Below are 20,530 nucleotides of genomic sequence, written 5' to 3'. Positions count from 1 at the left end.
TTATCTTTAAGGGAGATGTTTTATCTTCATAGTAGACTATACGTTACTTGAAAGTATTTACAAACACCACTCTTTGAAGAAAATTATGTTGTCATTAAATTTAATGATGATAATTATCTTAAGTCTGTGCTGACTCTAACTTTTGAAATCTTTTTCAGATTGGCAGCCCAAGCAGCAGAACAAATATTATACATCCCCAGGTTTATGTAAGTATGATTTTCCTGTTGTCATTGTGTTTATTGCGTATGTACACTGCACCTGAACCATGTGGATATACATTTCTTAGTGATCAGAGAGACTTTATGACATATATACAATTGGAATTTCTCTCTACCCTTTTCTATTAATGATTACCTTCCTTTTCCAAAAACTCGCAAGAAAATGTTGTCACCTAGCGTCATGTGTGAGACTATTACAGGGAAGGAGAAGAAAAGGCACATATTTGGTCCAAGGTCTCCTTTTCATTCTAAGTTAAAATGGAAATTAACCCTGGTATGGCCATGTGTGTTTCATAGTTTTGGGTCCAAAGGCCATGAAAGTAAATAAGAAGGAAAAAGTAGCATTTATTTCCTATTTGGCTTTTGAAACATCATCACGAGATGACATTAACAGACTTATTCCAGGCTTTTATTTATAATTTCTCCTCCCTGATGATTGTAGGTTTTGAAACATAAAATTTCAGGTAGGCCTGAACAATATCAGGGTTTGAAACAACATCAAGATTTCTTTCTTTCTTTTTTTGAGACGGAGGCTTGCTCTGTTGCCCAGGCTGGAATGCAGTGGCGCCATCTCGGCTCACGGCAACTTCCACCTCCCGGGTTCAAGCGAATCTCTTGCCTCAGCTTCCCGAGTAGCTGGGACTATAGGTGCGTGCCACCACGCCCTGCTAATTTGTTGTATTTTTAGTAGAGATGGGGTTTCATCATGTTAGCCAGGATAGTCTCGATCTCTTGAATTCATGGTCTGCCTGCCTCAGCCTCCCAAAGTGCTGGGATCACAGGTGTGAGCCACCGTGCCCGGCCTAGGATTTCAAGTAATTGTTACTGGCTTTGACTATTGGGGCCTTTTTAGGGTTGGGTCACTGGAAGCTTGAGCTTCGATGATGATTTATGCCTCAGATTGTGTCCCTCTAAAAACACTCCAGAAAATTGCAGTTTGCCTTTTCATTTGGACTTCCTAGAAGTCTTGGTTCAAAACCTGGGGCTCTTCATTTTATTGTTTATTGGGTTGACTTTCACTTGCTGTTTGTCTTAATAAGAAAGTTGGCAGAAGGAAAAGCTTGAATGTCATGCCATTTGTTTCTCCAGTAAAAAGCATTGTTAATATGTTCTGGACACTCATTCTAAGAGCAGTACTTTCAGAAACGTTTTCTTTGGTGTGCTTAACATGGGATTTTTCTACTTTTAAGAAAATTTCCTGTCACATGGTATTAGCACAAAATGTGTGTTGAATGTGTGAATGAACATATGGAAAAATAACGTAATGGCTGTAACCCAAGACCAAAAATAAATAATTTCCCTTCATTATGTTGAGTTTCTGAACCTTGGTGTTCTTTTTATGAACGAGTGATTATTTTTAAAGTTCTTTAAAATACAGACATTGGTTTTTATAGGCAAGTCAGCAAATAGTATATGGACTTAAATAATATATTTTATGACATTTAGAAAAAAGGACGTTATTTTTTGTTCCTATGAAAGGCACACCGATACAGACAATTCTTTCTTTTACACTTTCTGGATTTTACAAAGACAAATGTTAACCTCAGAAGATTTTCTTCTGTTTTTCGGTATTTGGGCAGTACCCAACCCATTGTTTGGATATTAATCTAGGAGGAAAATAACACAGAAAGTAAATCATTTAATGTTTTGCAAAGTCCTACCTCATTATTTCTAATTTTAATTGCACTGGATGCTCTTTATTTAATTCCCTGCCAGTAGAGTAGAAAACAAGCCTTTTTCAGTTTCCTTACAAGGAACTCAGGGGCTTTATAAATTGAGGATAATTTCCAGCAGATACTTTCTTACCAAATTACAGGAAGTTTCGAAAATTGGATAGGTTATTATCACAATAGGTGAAGGTTTTTAATGATGTTTCTAGAGGCTTAGGAGTGATTTTTCTTAGTGACACACTTTGTGATATCACATCGGTGTGGATTATCTGTTTTTGTAGAACTTCTTAGAATTTTTTTAATAGTATATATTTATAGGATGTTTACTCCTTTTAAAGCTGAATGCCTTTAGAGTTTTATGACTGATTTCACTGAAGAGCTATAGTCATAATAAGATGCTTTTAAGGCAGACATTCTGATCGATATTATTGTATTTTGTATGTTTTTTCAGAAACATACTATTTTCATACATACTATTTTGTCTTTATCTCTCTTTCACAGTTCTCTTCACTCCCACCAGTGCGGGTGGTGTTTGCAGTGACTATGGAAGGCAGCGCGCGGAAAGTGATCACTGTCCGGTCAGCCCTCATTGTGAGGAACAGACTTGAGACACCAATGGAACTAAGACTGGATAGCCCATCAGCTCCAGACAGTATGTTTTGATTGTCTAGAATATAGTAAATGCTGATAAATATTCCTTGACTATTGTCAAGTCTCTTTTTTCCCAGTGTATCTTCCCCAGCAGTCAGTATAGATGGTCTGTCTTCTTTTGTCCTGAGATGGTCAGTCTTTGGGGTGGAGGACCATTGCCTGAAAGTGCTAACCCTTATTTCTGTGGCAGAGCCAGTGGTGCTTCCTGCTATCATGCCAGGGGATTCGTTTGCTGTGCCTTTACACCTCACTTCTTGGCGGCTACAGGCCCGGCCCAAAGGATTGGGTGTGTTTTTCTGTAAGGCTCCTATTCATTGGACCAATGTGGTGAAGACTGCAGAAATTAGTAGCAGTAAACGAGAGTGCCACTCTATGGACACAGAAAAAAGCCGATTTTTCAGGTATGTAGCACCACTGCAGTGGCATGTCACTTTTGCCTTTTTTTTTCTTTTGTAATGACTTTATTACCATTCTTTCTCTAAAGGCCCTTAGAGATTCAGTTATCCTTATTTAAACTCTAAAGTTCTTATTCCTTGAGTTTTTTAGTTAGAGTTCATGAGAACTCAAGTGCTAACTCTTGGTGGGGTCTGGGGAGGCTTTATTACATGGGAGAGACAGCCAACACACATGCTATTTACACATACAAGATTAGAAGTTTGTGTTGTACGGTAGCATAAAGAGAGGACATATAGAGACAGGAAGGAAAACAAACAGAAAATAACGAGTTCTCATTCCAAAATTGGAAAGCAGAATCCTGGGGTTTGGAGTTTTTTGAACGAGAGATTTCAAAATAATTTGAAGGTTTATGTACCTAATACTGACTTTCTTGAGAACTTTGACAAAATTGCCTAACCATTTAAACTCCTGTTTTCCCATTATACAGGAGTGTGTTACTAGATTCCAATGTCGGAAAACATACTGGATTGCTATTGTTACACCCTAACAAATTTAGACTTTAAACTTATTTAACGAGGATTAGCTTTAGTTTCTTTTATAGTGAAGACAGGCATTCATTTAGTCTAAACTTAGAGAAGAGATACAAGAATAGTGTAAAGAATTTCAGTATACTCTTTACCCAGATCTGCAAATTGTTAACAGACTAAAGGAAGAAATACATCAAATACATAACTGGAGTTGGTGATTTTAACACTTCCATTTCAGTAATTTATAGAACAAAAAAATCAATAAATATGTAAAAGATTTGAATAGTGTTATCAATGAGCTTGTTCTAAAGTATTTATAGAATATTTTATCCAGAAACTCCAGATTATACATTCTTTTCAAGTATATGTGGAACACTCATCAAGAGAGATCATCTGCTGGGCCATAAAGCAAAGATCAATAAATATTAAAGAACTAAAACCATACAGAATGTATTTCATGATCCAATAGAAGTAAACTAGAAATAAACAACAATAAGATACCTAATCCCAAATATTTGACATTAAACAATATATTTGTAAATAATCCATGGGTCAAAAAAGAGAAATCACAAAGGAAATTAGAAAATATTTTGAATCGAATGATAATAAAAGGCAGACATATTAAAATATGGGGAATGCAGCAAAACCAATTCCGAGGAGGAAAGTTATAGTTTGTAAATCCTCATATTAGAAAATGGGGAAGATCCTTTGGTTAAGTCGCAATTAATTTAAAAAAGAAAAGAAAATGAAGAGTATATAAAATCACTGATTTAATCTTCTGCCTTCAGAAGTTAGTTAAAGAAGAGCAAATTCAAAACAAAGAAATAGGAAAAGGAAACAATAAAATAAAAATATGGATGGAAATCAGTGAATTAGAAAATAGAAAATCAACAATGTCAAAATTGACATAAATTTGACAAACTTCTAGCAAGACTTGGTCAAGGAGAAAAGACAGAAAATAGAAATTACCAATATAAGGAATGAAAAAAATGAGGCACTATTACAGATCCTATAGACATAAAAAGGATGAAAAGGAGGTAAGAACAGTTTTATGCCAATACATTCCACATGTAAGTGACACCTTTCTTGAAAAACACAAGTTATCAACACTGACATAAAGAAGAAGGAAAATCCAAATAGCCCAGTATCTAAATTAAAAGAACTTTAACTGTTAGAAAAGGCTTTGTCCACAAAGAACACTATAGGCCCATATAATGTTACTAGTGAATTCTACCAGACGTTTAGAGAAGAAATAATAACACTTTTACACAAGATTTTTCAGAAAATAGAAGAGGAAAGAACAATTCCTAACTCATTTTATGAGGCCAACAGATCCCTAATACCAAAACCTGTTATAGCTACTATGTAAAAACTATGAGCCAGTGTTTCCCATGAAGAGATGCAAATACCATCATTAAAAAATTTTTGTTGTTGTTTTTGAGATGGAGTTTTACTCTTGTCACCCAGGCTGGAGTACAAGGGTGCAATCTTGGCTCACTGCAACCTCTGCCTCCTGGGATCAACTGATTCTCCTGCCTCAGCCTCCCAAGTAGCTGGGGAGTAGTGCCTGCCACCATACCCAGCTAATTTTTGTATTTTTAGTAGAGATGAGGTTTCCCCAGTTGGCCAGGCTGGTCTCAAACCCCTGACCTCAGGTGATCCACCCACCTTGACCTTCCAAAGTGCTGGGATTACAGGCATGAGCCACAGTGCCCAGCCAAATTTTTCTTTTTTTCAATTGAGACAGAGTCTTGCTGTGTTGCCCAGGCTGCAGTACAGTGGTGTGATCTTGGCTCACTGCAGCCTCTGCCTCCCGGGTTCAAGTGATTCTCCTGCCTTAGCCTCCCGAGTAGCTGGGATTACAGGCAACTGCCACTGCAACTGGCTAATTTTTGTATTTTTAGTAGAGATGGGGTTTCACCATGTTGGCCAGGCTGGTCTTGAACTCCTGACCTCAAGCAATCTGCCCACTTTGGCCTCCCAAAGTGCTGGGATGACAGGCGTGAGCCACTGCACCAAGCCCTTTATCAAAATATTATCAAATGCAATTCAGCAAGTGGTTTATCCCAGAAATTTAAGATTAGCTTAATATTTGAAAATCAGTAAATGTGACTCATCATATTAAGAGACTAAAAGAGAGCCAGATGCAGTGGCTCACGCTTGCAATCCCAGCAGTATGGGAGGCCAAGGTGGGCAGCTCACTTGAGGTCACGAGTTTGAGACCAGCCTGACCAATATGGTGAAACCCCGTCTCTAGTAAAAATAGAACAAATTAGCCAGACGTGGTGTTGCACGCCTGTAATCTCAGTTACTCCGGAGGCTGAGGCAGGAGAATCACTTGAATCCAGGAGGCAGAGGTTACAGTGAGCTGAGATCATGCCACGGCACTCCAGCTTGGGCAACACTCTTTGTCTCAGAATAATAGAAAAGGAGTAGACAAGCCACAGAATTGGAAAAATACATGTATCTGACAAAGGATTTTTGCATAGAGTATATGAAGAACTTCCTGCAGATCAACAATAAAAAGATAATAAAAAGAATAGGCAAAAGACTTGAACTGACAACTTACAGAAGAAAATATCCAGCCAATAGACAAACGAAAAGATGCTCAGTGTGATTATTCACTAGGGAAATGCACACAGTGGGTAATGTTTTACTCTCATTGAAATGGCTGAAATAAAAAAGAATGACAGCACCAAATGTTGACAAAGACGTGGAGCCATTGAACTCTCATAAGTAGCTAGTAGGAACATAAAATGGTACAACTACTTTGGAGAAATGTGTGGCAATTTCTTATAAAAATTAAGTACTGACTGGGCACGGTGGCTCACACCTGTAATCCCAGCACTTTGGGACGCCGAGGCAGGGGGATCACCTGAAGTTAGGAGTTCAAGACCAGCCTGACCAACACGGTAAAACCCCGTCTCTACTAAAAATACAACAAATTAGCCAGACATGGTGGTACACGTCTATAATCCCAGCTACTCAGGAGGCTGAGGCAGGTTTGAACCAAGGAGGCAGAGGTTGCAGTGAGCCAAGATAGCGCCATTGCACTCCAGCCTGGGCAACAAGAGTGAAACTCAGTCTCAAAAAAAAAAAAAAAAAGTTAAAGACCCAACAAGTCCACTCTGGAGTATTTACCTAAAAGAAATGAAGATATATGTCCAAAACAATACTTGTACAAGAATGTTCATTTAACCCTAAACTGGAAAAAACCAATTGGCTATCAAGAGGATAATGAATAAATTAACAGCGATTTATTCATACCATGGCATACTACTAGGAAATGAAAAATTATCAAATAGGATGTATAGAACAACATGGCTGAATCTTGTTGAGACTTTAAGTTTTAAAAGCCAGACATAGGCCGGGTACAGTGGCTCATGCCTGTAATCCCAGCAATTTGGGAGGCCAAGGCAGGTGGATCACGAGGTCAGGAGATTGAGACCATCCTGGCTAACACGTGAAACCCCATCTGTACTAAAAATGCAAAAAATTAACAGGGCGTGGTGGCGGGCACCTGTAGTCCCAGCTACTCAGGAGACTGAAGCAGGAGAATGGTGTGAACCCAGGAGGCGAAGCTTGCAGTGAGCCAAGATCACACCACTGCACTCCATCCTGGGTGACAGAGTAAGATTCCATCTTAAAAAAAAGAAAAAAAAAGCCAGGCATAAAGAGTAGTACATACTACATGATTCCACTTATATGCATGCAGTTCCAGAACAGACACAACTAATCCGTAATTATAAATGTTAGAAAGTGGTTGCCTGAATGATGGAGGAGAATATTGATTGGAAAAAGACATGAGGGAACTTTCTGGGGTGAGGGAAATATCCTATAATTTATTTTGGATGGTGTTTATAGAGGTGTGTGTAATTGTCAGAGCTCATCAAAGTGAACATTTAAAATCTATACATACAGTTGTGCATAAATAATCATATCTTAGTAAATGTATTTGGATTGAAAACTGCAAATAATTTTACGCATTGAACCGTCTTAATGTTATTTCGCATACTTAGCTAAGGGGAAAATTGTAAGTTCTTCATTCAGTCTGATGATTTTTACATTTTATCTTCATAGGTTTTGTGTGGCTATAAAGAAAGAGAATTATCCAGATTATATGCCCTCAAACATATTTTCTGACAGTGCAAAACAGATTTTCAGACAGCCTGGGCATACCATATATCTCCTGCCAACTGTGGTAATCTGCAACTTGCTACCCTGCGAACTTGATTTTTATGTTAAAGGAATGCCAATTAATGGGACGCTGAGACCTGGGAAGGAGGCAGCTCTCCACACAGCTGATACATCCCAGAACATTGAACTGGGTAAGAATGTAGTCAGCTAAATAACCTTTAGCTGGAGGCAGCGGCAGTACATAACTGTAGTCCCAGCTTCTCAGGAGGCTGAGGCGGGAAGATTGAGTCTACGAGTTCAAGGCTTCAGTGAGCTGTGGTCACGCTACTGCCCATCAGCCTGAGCAACATAGTAAGACCCCATCTCTAAAAAATAAAAACCTTATAGAAAATGATAAGAAAAAAAACTTAACCAACCAAAAGGTTTACAGAGGAGGCCTGCAACAGAGCCTTTTTTCTTACATTGCTGACATGATGTATGATTGTAGGAAGCCATTTCATCTTTTTAAACTTTGCTTTTCCCAAGCAAAATCTTACGCCTCTTCTCTTTTAATTGAAAGGATAAACGTTTGCTGAGCACTCACTCTATTCCAGGCATACCTGGGCTTTTTCACACGTGTAGTCTCATGTAATCCTTATAGAAATAGTTATTTGCCTCATTTTACTGGTGAAGAAATGGTGGTTTGGAATGTATCAAGTAATTTTCAGTTGTAAGGGTTGTTAAAAGGAAGACTTCAGCCAAATTAAATTTAAATGAATTTAATTGAGCAATGAACGATTCGCAAATTGGGCAGCCCCCAGAATCACAGCAGATTCAGAGACTCCAGGGATGCCTCGTGGTCAGAACAAATTTATAGACCAAAAAGGAAGTGACGTACAGAAATCAGAAGTGAGGTACAGAAACAGGTGGATTGGTTACAGGTTGACTTTTGCCTTATTTGAACACAGTTGGAACACTCAGCAGTGTATGAGTGGGTTGAAGTGATTGGCCAAGACTCAGCTATTATTACAGGTGCATAGTCCTAAATCAGGTCTTCAATCTTGTCTACCTATTAAGTTAGGTTGCAGTTCATCCACAAAGACTCATATAGAAGTACAGAGTCCTCAGGCCATATTTCATTTGCTTTAACAGGATGAATGAAGTTAAAGTAGAGAATTACTATCATATTTGCAACACTTGAAACAAGGAGGAATGGTGATTATAGTTAACAATATTGTATGGTATATTTCATAATAGCTAGAAGAGAGGATTTTTAGTGTTCTAACTGCAAAGAAATGATGAATGTTTGAGATAATGAAAATGCTAAATACCCTGATTTGATCATTTCACAATGTATATATGTGTTGAGATATCTCACTGTATCCCCAAAATATGTACAATTATTATGTGTCGATTAAAAATTTAATTTTTTTTTTTGAGATGGAGTCTTACTCTGTCACCCAGGCTGGAGTGCAATGGAGTGATCTTAGCTCACTGCAACCTCTGCCTCCCAGGTTCAAGCAATTCTCCTGCCTCTCAGCCTTCTACATAGCTGGGACTACAGTTGCCTGGCACCACGCCCAGCTAATTTTTGTATTTTTAGTAGAAACGAAGTTTCACCATGTTGGCCAGGCTAGTCTCAAACTCCTAACCTCAGGTGATCCACCTGCCTCAGCCTCCCAGAGTGCTGGGATTATAGGCGTGAGCCACTGCACCCGGCCAAAAAAATTTTTTTTGCAAAGCAAAGAGGTACTTTTGGAATTTGGGCAGAAAATGTATTCCTTTTAAGACTACCATACAACAGGTTGAAGTAATAATAACTTAGATATTTATGATTTTATAGTTTTGTAAGTGCTTTTCCTGTATTGTTTCATGTTATCTCCATTTACTGACTCAGGACCTGAAACTCATTCAACTTTAGCAATGTGTCTGTCCCACAGTGACAAGATTACATTGCAATTACTATATAACCCTTGAACTTAATTTAGAAAAGTAGTGCAATACTATTCATTCTAAATAAAATAGGTCTTTGGTATAGAAGAGGTTTTCTAATATATTTCTCCAAATATTTATTGAGCCCCTGTACAAAATAGAAATGTCTTCTCATCCCATCACCATGTACACACCCAGCATTGCTTCTCCTCAGCGTTCTGCATTCCACAGCTTATCACTTTTCGTAACGAGTATCTACATTTTGCACATGGGTCCCAGAGAGTTCAAATAACTTGTTCCACATCACGAAGGTACTAAGGACAGACTGGAGTTTGGAAGCCAGGCAGTTTGGCTGCAGAACTGTGCCTCTTACCCTGCACTTGGGTTATTATGTTTCAGGCACCTAGCACAGGGCCTGAAGTATAGCAAACTCCTAAGAATCATAACTATTATTGATAGTTTTTTGATATTCTAACCCTTATGATTATGCAATTTAAGCTCCCTAGTGTGACTTCCAGGCCATCTGGTTTGCTTATATTGATTCTTCCCCTAGCTAGAGGGAAAGAGCCATTCTAATGAAGATTTTTACCAGTTAGATACTTAGTTATTGGTTTTTCCAAAAGGAATCCAATTTACTTTGGCTGTGAGCTATTTTGACAAACTACAGTGAGAACTCTGAAAGTTAATAGTTTGTATCTTCTTTAGGGGTGTCATTGGAGAATTTCCCCCTCTGTAAAGAATTGCTCATTCCACCTGGAACCCAAAACTATATGGTGAGAATGCGACTCTATGACATCAACCGTCGGCAGCTGAACCTCACCATCCGGATTGTGTGTCGAGCAGAAGGATCCTTAAAGATCTTCATTTCTGCTCCATATTGGCTGATTAACAAAACAGGTACATACAGGGGCTGCTCGAGTAGGTCTTTGGTGTTAGTCATGGGAATTCAGATTTATTTGCTTAGCTAACTAAATGGAGCCAATGCAAATAGATTACTTCAACAGTCTGAGCTGCTGAAACATTCCTGCTTCCATCATAAATGCTTAATCATGCTCAAAACTGTCCTTTTAGGCAAGGAACTGAGCCCACTAAATCGATTCAGTTTTCACTCTTTTCCCCCTTGATGATTTTGTTGGTTCACCATTTGCATCTCTTTCAGATAGACTGGGTGGTATTGCTGTAAACTTTTCTCTCCTTCCTAAAGGGTTGCCACTGATCTTCAGACAGGACAATGCCAAGACAGATGCTGCAGGCCAGTTTGAGGAGCATGAGCTGGCCCGGAGCCTGAGTCCTCTCTTATTCTGCTATGCTGACAAAGAGCAGCCAAACCTGTGAGTACAGTTATTTATGGGAAGGGGAAATAAGCTCCTAGGGAAGGGAAGAAATTAGTAAAGGCTATAATATATCCATGTAAGTAGAAATATACTGTAGATAACAATCCTGACTTGGCAGGGGAATAGAACCATGACCTAATGGGATTTTTGGGGATCTAATTTCTATGTTATTTGATACGGAAAATAAACCATTTGGTTGGTTTATAATGAAAGCTAGTTTTATTTTACATGCATTGAAGTAGTTTTCCTATTCATAACTCTGCCAACGAGGAGAAAGCCACATGTTCTTCTCTTCTCTACAGTTTTTCTTCCCCTGTAAACTTTAGCACAGGCACAGGAGCTGGCATCAGAATGGACATAGACTGGTTCTTTGGTAAAGCCATCAGCCTCTTTAATCCAATCCAGGATTTGTATCACATTTGGAAATTCATCCCTTTTACCCTTGAAGTAAAACGTGCCATTTTATGGTCTCAAAGCGCTCATTGCATGTTTAAAAGCAGGGACAAAAACAACTGTGAAGATTAAATGACATGTGCTTTTAATGTATGGTAGGAGCATTAATTCACTTTTGTTCTTGGTTTTGACATTTTGCTTTTTACAAGAGTCTTTTAATAGAGCTCTAATCAAAGATAAATGGGTGTATCCAATAGTGCTAAAATGCCATACCATGTTATCGGTAGAATTATGCTGACAGCTTAACAGAAAGTCTTCTGGAGTACCACACTTCAGTGAGTACTGATGTGTTTACAAGGGAAGGTTGGAGTGTAGATTAGTGTTTGAGGCAAGGAAAGAGGATTGATGAGAGTTCTGGATATTGTAGGGGATGCAGCTAGCCTCTTGGCATGTGCGGCAAGCCCAGTCTCATTCTTTTCTTGAAATGATTTGGACAGTTTTAGATTTAGGACTTGACATGTGTCACACAGTGTGTTTTATCTATGAATTCCACAGTTCCCAAAGCATTTTCACATAGACCATCTCATTGGATTCTTCCCACCACCGCAAGGGTGTAGGCAGGGCAGGAAATATTGTTATATTTTAAGATGAGGAAACAGGCTCAGAGAGAGTGCTACCTGCCCAAGTTTACATCCTTGTTAGTGGTAGAGCGGGAACACACATTCAGGAATGATGTTGCCAAAATCTGTGACAGGACACTGACCAACTAAACAATGTTTTGCTATTCTAATAGTATCAGTCTGGCTGGGTGTGGTGGCTCATGCCTGTAATCCCGGCACTTTGGGAGACCGAGTTGGGCACATCCCGAGGTCAGGGGTTTGAGACCAGCTTGGCCAACAGGGTGAAACCCCGTCTCTACTAAAAATACAAAAATTAGCCGGGTGTGGTGGCACACGCCTGTAGTCCCAGCTACTCGGGAGGCTGAGGCAGGAGAATCACCTAAACCCGGGAGGCAGAGGTTGCAGTGAGCCTAGACTGTGCCATTGCACTCTAGCCTGGGCGACAGAGCAAGATTCCATCTCAAAAAAAAAAAAAAAAAAGTATTAGTCTTTATAAGTAATGCATCATACCTGCATCTTCTGTACATATGCTTCTTGTGCTTTTTAAAATGGACCCTTGAAACAGCAGAGTCAGGAAAGGATTAGTTTGACTTGAATACTTGATTTTTAGGGTAATATTAGAAATTGTACCCTTTTCCTCATGTGTTATACTCATAGAATCCTAATGTTTTCTCCTAGAGCACTTAGTTGTAGATGTCAGTAAGTTTCACACACTGTTCTGCTGTGGCTGCCTCTAAGATCCAGCTTTAACCACTGATGAATTTCTCACTGTGCTAGGGAATCACATGAGAGTGAGGAAGAGAGTCAATAGGGGAGATGGAATTTGGGTGATAACTATATTAGTGTTGCCCAGTTAGAACAGCCAGATAAGACTTTCTCGTGGATGAATATCTACATCTTTGCTTTTCTGCCCCACAGCTGCACGATGAGAATCGGAAGGGGGATTCATCCAGAAGGCATGCCGGGCTGGTGTCAGGGCTTCTCCCTGGATGGTGGTAGTGGTGTCCGAGCTTTGAAAGTCATCCAGCAAGGAAACCGCCCAGGGCTGATCTATAACATTGGTGGGTTACATTTGGGGCAGTGGGAGAATCAGAACTGTTGGCTGATGACCTCAGGCCTGGAGGAATGAGCTGGCCATGCATTTTGGCCTGATTACAAGTGCTGATTTTCTCATTTGGCATTGGGTCAGGTATCTGTTCTCTGAATGCTGCACTGATATCAACACAGATCTGTTCTCCTAGGGATCTGAGGAGCCACCTAAACACTGCCCTTTTGAGGTCTGTGGCTCTGTTTAATTTCAGACTCACCTGTGTCAGGAAACTATCAGTTTGGCTTGAATCCTTGTTTTTCAGGGGAATAATAGGAACACTTAGCATGCCTTTCATCCTCCAAGTATTCCCACGCATTCATTAAAATTTGCAAGCCCTAAGAGGGTAGGAAGCATTGTTCTCCTTGAAACTGAAGGAGAGAGGTTAAGTGACCTGCCTAGATGCAAAGGGGAAGTCTGGGTCAAAAGTAGAATTAGGATTGGGGCATACAAATTAAATGCACTTGGTTGTAGTAATTACAGCAATCTCCAAACTAACTTTGCTTATGGAGATGGGAAGGGTGGAAAGGGGAGGAGAAGATACCGTACCCATATGCCTCAGAGCCACTTGAGAACACTCAAAAGATTCTCTAAAGAGTTAAGATAATTTGATTGAAATATGAATCAGGGTGAAAATTGTAGCAATGTATCCTTTCAGTATATAATTTCCCAACATCTCAGAGCAATGTTTAGTTTTGAACATTGCAACACCATCTATGACTGCATGGTCCTGTAGAACTTCCTGTGATGATGGAAATGTTCTATTTTGCACTATCTAGTAGTAGCCACTAGCCACATGCGGCTGCTGAGCACTGGAGAGAAATAAGGCAAGTATGGCTGAGGAATTGAATTTTTCTTTTTAATTTTAATGAATTTAGGTTTAAATAGTCACATATGGCTACTGGCACCATATTGGACAGTATGTACATAGTCATAGTTCCAAGAGCAAGGAAAAACTGATGTGATATCATTTACATATTTATCCTGAGTCCCATGGAGAGTCAAGGATATGTTTAGATGTCTAAGGATTTATTAATAAAATAATCTTCCAAGTATAGTTTCCTTTTTGGGTTTTTAATCATAGGTTTATATTCATTCTCCCTTGACATGTGAACTGTCTTCTTAAAGTTGACATTAAGATTTTTAAAAGAAATAAACTTTATTTGATCTTGCAGCACAAGATAGTTATCTTAACTTTTTCTCACTTTTGTTTGCTCCACCCCTTGAATAGGCAAAGGCTGCTTCATGCTGAGTTTGGCTTTCTGCTGGGGTATTTTGCCCTTGATGTATTTTGCAAAGCAAGCTACCACAGGTTGGCTGGAAGCTGTAGTTGGGACAAATTGGGGTGGGAGGAGCTTGTTCCTTTTAAAGCAGCTGGCACTGAGAACCACAGAATTCTTGGAGAGGTCAGTTGAGCAGACTGATCAGACATACGCAGTGATTGCCCATATAAGTCGTTTTGCTAGGAGCTTTCATCAAGGCTCATGGCCTATGTTTTGAGGGCTAAGACTGTGGTTTAAGTTTTGTTGATCCACCTAGGGAAGAGATAGAAGGAGTGGCCTAAGATAGGACTTTATAATTCTTGAGGGTCATGAACTTTTGCCATGTCTTCCCACAAGGGAATTTGTGGAATCTCCTGCTTGAATATTTTGAAGAATAGGATAGATAACTAGCTCCCTATCAGGAAAGTTTAAAGCGTAGTCCAAACTGAAAAGCCAGGGACAGCCTTGCCAGGTAGCCTCATATGGATCTCCAAAAAGAACGATTTTGTGCCTGTTGATCTTATCAGCTTATTGATTTATCAGGGGTTTCCCAGGGCAATATAAGATGTGAAGGGGGAAAGAAGCCCACCTTTTTCCAAAAATTGAGTGTCTGTTTTCTTCCAGAGTACCCTAGACTCTTTTTGTAATATTAAGTTAGACACATCTTTTGTGGTTAGGCTTTCTGTTAGATATCACCTAATTATGATATTGTTGATTTCTGGCAATGAAAGCTTCTCTGTATGTCACAGAAAGAAGTGATAGGATATAGCTCCATATGCCAGTATTACATAGCGTTTCTTAGATACACAGTTTTAGAAAGATTTTTGTGTGTGACTTTTCTTAGTCTTTCAGGTATTTTCAAGGCTATGTTAAAGGAACATCAGAATTTTCAAGCCAGTTTAAGTGAATTACTGCACTAACAGATTGGATTATTTATAATTGGGATTATGTTGAGAAATCTATGACACCGGTTGTCAAATCCTAGGGTGGGGTTTTCTATTTTAATGGTTCTCTTGATTCTTGATGACTGCTGAGTGGAGTGGACTCCTTGTACATGTCCCATCACAATACAAGCAAGCCTGATGAGGGTGCTGCTCCGGAGGCTGACCGCCTGGACTTGAATCCCAGCTGTAGCACATACTGCTGTGTGACGTAGAGTCAGTTACTTAGCTTTCCATGCCTTTGTTTCCTCATCTGTAAAATGGAAATAATTAAAATAGCTAACTTAGAAGGTTGTTATGAGGATTCAATATAAAGCCTTTGGTAGAGGGCCTAGCAAGTATTAAGAGATCAGTAATTATTATTATTGTTGCTGTTATTTTTATTTCTATGATAAATATTTTTATTAATGGGTGACCAGAGCTCAGCCCAGTACCTTGAATGTCATTGCTATATTTATTGTCTGAATGAATGAGTGAATAATTCATCCCACTGAATTTTTCATTTTTAAAAATTGTTATCAGAGTTGTTAAGATAGTTCAGTGCTTTTCTTTATTTGGAACCGGCTGTCTTGAGATTTCCTTTGGACTGTTTTTTTATCTTTTCCTGGTACATAGTAGGCGCTGAAAACAGTTATTTTATAAATGAATAAATTCTTTTATTTATTTATTTATTTTTGAGACAGAGTCTCGCACTGTCACCCAGACTAGAGTGTAATGATGCGATCTTGGCTCATTGCAACCTCCACCTCCTGAGTCCAAGCAATTCTCTTGCCTCAGCCTCCCAAGTAGCTGAGACTACAGGTGCGCGCCACCACGCCCGGCTAATTTTTGTATTTTTGGTGGATACGGGATTTCACCATGTCGGTCAGGCTGGTCTCTAACTCCTGACCTCAAATGATCCACCCGTCTCGGCCTCCCACAGTGCTGGGATTACAGGTGTGATCCACCACGCCTGGCCATGAGTAAGTTCTCTAATACTTAGCATTATGTTTGAGCTGGATTCTTTGGCAATGGGCTAAAATAAAATACTAGACAAGAGTCAGTGGAGTTTAGAACGTTACAGAATCCGACTAAGTAATCTGAAATTTCCACTATATCCTGTAAAAGTGGTAGGTTCTCTAGAAGGAAATTTTGCATCCTAGGTGTAAGCAAAAAAGTATCATGTGAAACTGTTGTAAGTATTCAGCTTCATAAATGGAAACCTAAGGTATGTGTGACTAGACACACTGTGAAATGGTACACACTGTGTGAAGAAACTAGGAATTAAGGGGGTATTGATATTGCCTCTGAACCTTTTTAGGGCCTAAATGGGAATAAGGAGTAATAATACTTTGAGTACAATTGCTATTTTCGTTACATTCCTAGAAGGTTCAATATCCTGTCTGGGTGATAGAGTTATTTTCTCAGAGAAACTAAGTAACTGTGAAGGTTATTTATTTTTGTCAGACCAAGAGTTTTCTCTCTTCATGGTTAATTTATAAAAGTGGTTCTTGTTATTTGTAGGTATTGATGTCAAGAAAGGCCGAGGTCGATATATTGACACCTGCATGGTCATCTTTGCCCCCCGTTACCTGTTAGATAATAAATCATCTCACAAGCTTGCATTTGCACAGAGGGAATTTGCCAGGGGACAGGTGAGCAGTTTGGTTTTGAAGGATGAGAGTGCCTATGTAATAGCACGAGTTTTAATGTCATCTTCCATGAAGACTGTACATTCTGTTGTGCGAGTAACTGCTCTGTAACTTTGGTACCCAGATAGCTCCTGTTAGAGGGTAAGGCTCAGAGTAGGTACTCAGTAACACTTACTGTCATGAATCGACTTGTTGACTAAAGCCCGTGATCCTGTGTGTTCTAGGGAACAGCCAATCCTGAAGGTTACATCTCCACCCTTCCTGGTTCCAGTGTGGTGTTCCACTGGCCCCGCAATGACTATGATCAGCTCTTGTGTGTCAGACTGATGGATGTCCCCAATTGTATTTGGTCTGGAGGCTTTGAAGTCAACAAGAATAATTCCTTCCATATCAACATGAGGTCAGTTTGAGACTCTAAATAGAGACAAAAAAGTAGCCCCCGTTTGAGATGCAGTACTGTAGTAACAAGCCGGTATTGCCTTTTGTAAAATGGGCACAAATATTTCTGGCTCAGACAGAGGTCTTAGAACTTGAAAAGTCCGGGGAAATGTGAGCGGATAATTTGATGGAATAAACTAAAGGAGGTGTTGCCAGTTTTGACCATGGTGTAATTGCTATTGTCTAATCCAAAGAGTAACACTGAGCTCATATTTTGATTACCTGCAACTTTGAAAGATCTGTCTGCATTTAGATGGTAACGCTCATTATAAATATTTTTGTATTTTCTGACATATTTATATAAACCCTTCTTTCATTCGATGCTGTTCTACTATATCATCTGGCTTTCTACACCTAATGTGGTAACACTCAGTTCTTGTTAAGAAAAATTAACCAGGCCGGGCATAATGGCTTATGCCTGTAATCCCAGCACTTTGGGAGGCCGAGGCGAGCGGATCATGAGGTCAAGAGATCAAGACCGTCCTGGCCAACATGATGAAACCCCGTCTCTACTGAAAATACGAAAATTAGCTGGGCATGGTGGTGTGGTGTGGCTGTAGTCTCAGCTACTCAGGAGGTTGAGGCAGGAGAATCGCCTGAATCCGGAAGGTGGAGGTTGTGGTGAGCTGAGATCACACCCTTGCACTCCAGGCTGGCGACAGAGCAAGACTCCATCTCAAAAAAAAAAAAAAAAAAAAAATCAGCCTTAACTAGCCCAGGATAAGGTCAACTTTCTTTTTGCTTTCATCATACACTTTAAAAAAAGTATTTAAAAATATTTTAAATTGTAGTAAAACAGACATGACATAAAATTTACTATTTTAACCGTTTTTAAGTATTCAGTTAACTGGTGTAAGTACATTTACATTATTATGGAAACAATCCCCCAAACTTTTTTCATCTTGTGAAACTGAAACTCTGTACCCATTAAACAGCTCCCCATTCCCATGCCCCTCAGCCCCTGACCACCATGTTCTACTTTGTGTCTGTAAATTTGACTGCTCTAGGTACCTCATGTGAGTTTAATCATATGGTATTTGTCTTTTTGTGACTGGCTTATTTCACTTAGCATAGTGTTGTCAATGTTCGTATTTTTGTTTATTCGCCTATTAATGCACACTTGGGTTGCTTCTGCCTTTTGGCTATCACGAACTGCTACGAGCACAGGTGTATCAGTATCAGTTCCAGACCCTGCTTTCAGTTATTTTGGGTATAGATCCAGATGTGGAATTGTTGGATCACATAATCATTCTGGTTTTAATTTGTTGAGGCACCACCATGGTTTTCCGGAGTCGTTGCACCATTTTACTTTCCTGCCACCGGTGCACAGGGTTCCATTTTCTCCACAGCCTCACCAACACTTGTTTTCTTTGGTTTTTGGCACAAGCCTTAAGTGATAGTCCCGCTTCTGTATAATGGGTGTGAGTTTAAATTCGTATTTCCTTATTGATTAGTGATATTGAGCATCTTTTCATGTGCTTTTTGGCCATTTGTATATCTTCATTGGAAAAAATATCTATTCAATTCCTTTGCCAATTTTTGAGTTAGGTTGTTTTCGAATTGTAGGAATTCCTGTTCTAAGCGTTTTATAGTTTTAGCTCTTACTTCTAGGTCTTTGATTAATTTGGGGTTAATGTTTGTGTATGGCATAAGGTGAGGGTCCAGCTTCATTTTTTTGGTATGTGGATATTTGGTTTTCTCAGCACCATTTATTGAAAAGACTCTCCTTTCCCATTAAATGATCTTAGTACTATTGTTGAAAATCATTTGACCCTACATGTGGAAGTTTATTTCTGGGTTCTCTATTCTATTGGTCTATATGTCTTTATGCCATTACCACCCTGTTTTGATTATAGTTGCTTTGTATTAAATTTTGGAATAAGGAAATGTGAGACCTCCAACTTTGTTTTCTTTTTCAAGGTCGTTTTCTCTATTCAGAGTTGCTTAGATCCATATGAATTTCAAGGTGGATTTTTCTGTTTCTGCAAAAAATGCTATTGGAATGTTGATAGGGATTGCATGAAGTCCATATGGTTTTGTAGTATTGACATCTTAAAAACTATGTTTTCCAGTCCCTGAACATGGGAAGTCTTTTCAATTGTGTCTTTAATTTCTTTCATCAGACCGGGCACAGTGGCTCACGCCTGTAATCCCAGCACTTTGGGAGGCCTGGGTGGGTGGATCACAAGGTCAGGAGTTCCAGACTAGCCTGACCAACATGGTGAAACCCCATCTCTACTGAAAATACAAAAATTAGCCGGGTGTGGTGGCGTGCACATGTAATCCCACCTACTCAGGAGGCTGAGGCAGGAGAATCACTTGAACCCAGGAGGCGGAGGTTGCAGTGATCTGAGATTGTGCCGTTGCACTCCAGCCTGGATGACGGAGTGAGACTCCGTCTCAAAAAAAAAAAAATTCTTTCATCAAATGCTTTTGAAGTTAAAGAATCTGAAATCAGTGCTATTTGAACATGTTTAGAGGCAAAATTTAATCTTTTATACTTTATGGTCAGCTCTTTATTGAGAACACTATTACGAAGAAACAGAAATACGATAATTTAACAATAGATGTTCCAAAATAGTTCTTCAAAATAGTGGTTTTGTTTTTGTTTTTGTTTTTGTTGGAAATAGAGTCTCGCTCTATTGCCCAGGCTTGAGTGCAGTGGTGCAATCATAGTTCACTGTGACTTTGAACATCTAGGCTCAAGTGACCCTCCTGCCTGCTGAGTAGCTGGGACTACAGGCGTGTACAACCATGCCTGGCTAATTAAAAAAAAAAAAAGAAAAAAAGAAAAAAATGAAGAGATAGGGTCTCACTATGTTTCCCAGGCTGGTCTGGAACTTCTGGTCTTAAGTGATCCTCCTGCTCTGGCCTCCCAAAGTGCCTGGATTACAAGTGTGAGCCACCATACCTGGCCCCAAAATAGGACTTATATTTGACTTTTAAATGTATTATCTGATTCAATAGTGAGCCCTTCTTAATTATACTTTGCCCTGGCCTTTTTTAGTGTGAATTGGATGTGGATATAGTGGTTTTTAGGCTATGTTTTTAGGAGCTGTTGGGTTTTAAGGAGGTGACTCTAGTGACCAAGGGGGTCTACTGGGTAGGGCTCTACACTCTCATCCCTACCTCAACCAGCACTTTTGTCTGTTAGCATAATGCGCTCCCCGTAAGATTTTATTTGGTGAAGGAGTGGGGAGGGAAAAGGGATTCTATAGCTAAAACCACCATTGTTTTTTATATTCCCTGGGTAGAGGCAGGGAACATCTGTTGTGTGAGAATTGGAAGCCAGTTTGGAGGAGGAGGGTGATTTG

At 39.4% G+C, this 20,530-nt stretch overlaps 1 protein-coding gene across 5 annotated transcripts in view; it reads left to right on the top strand.

Annotated features, from left to right (window-relative positions):
* VPS13D (vacuolar protein sorting 13 homolog D) overlaps positions 1-20,530 on the top strand; it is a 289,932-nt gene that overhangs the window by 122,971 nt on the left and 146,431 nt on the right. For all 5 annotated transcript variants that reach the window (XM_007980502.3, XM_007980501.3, XM_007980500.3 and 2 more), the window contains 9 exons: positions 159-206; positions 2,390-2,540; positions 2,730-2,940; positions 7,543-7,790; positions 10,216-10,407; positions 10,715-10,841; positions 12,776-12,918; positions 16,651-16,781; positions 17,003-17,178. In XM_007980502.3, coding sequence (XP_007978693.3) covers positions 159-206; positions 2,390-2,540; positions 2,730-2,940; positions 7,543-7,790; positions 10,216-10,407; positions 10,715-10,841; positions 12,776-12,918; positions 16,651-16,781; positions 17,003-17,178 — 1,427 coding nt within the window. The remainder of the gene's footprint in view (positions 1-158; positions 207-2,389; positions 2,541-2,729; positions 2,941-7,542; positions 7,791-10,215; positions 10,408-10,714; positions 10,842-12,775; positions 12,919-16,650; positions 16,782-17,002; positions 17,179-20,530) is intronic.

This window comes from Chlorocebus sabaeus, chromosome 20 (assembly GCF_047675955.1).
Source record: "Chlorocebus sabaeus isolate Y175 chromosome 20, mChlSab1.0.hap1, whole genome shotgun sequence".
Taxonomy (NCBI): Eukaryota; Metazoa; Chordata; class Mammalia; order Primates; family Cercopithecidae; genus Chlorocebus; species Chlorocebus sabaeus.
This window is presented reverse-complemented; position numbering and strand designations above follow the sequence as displayed.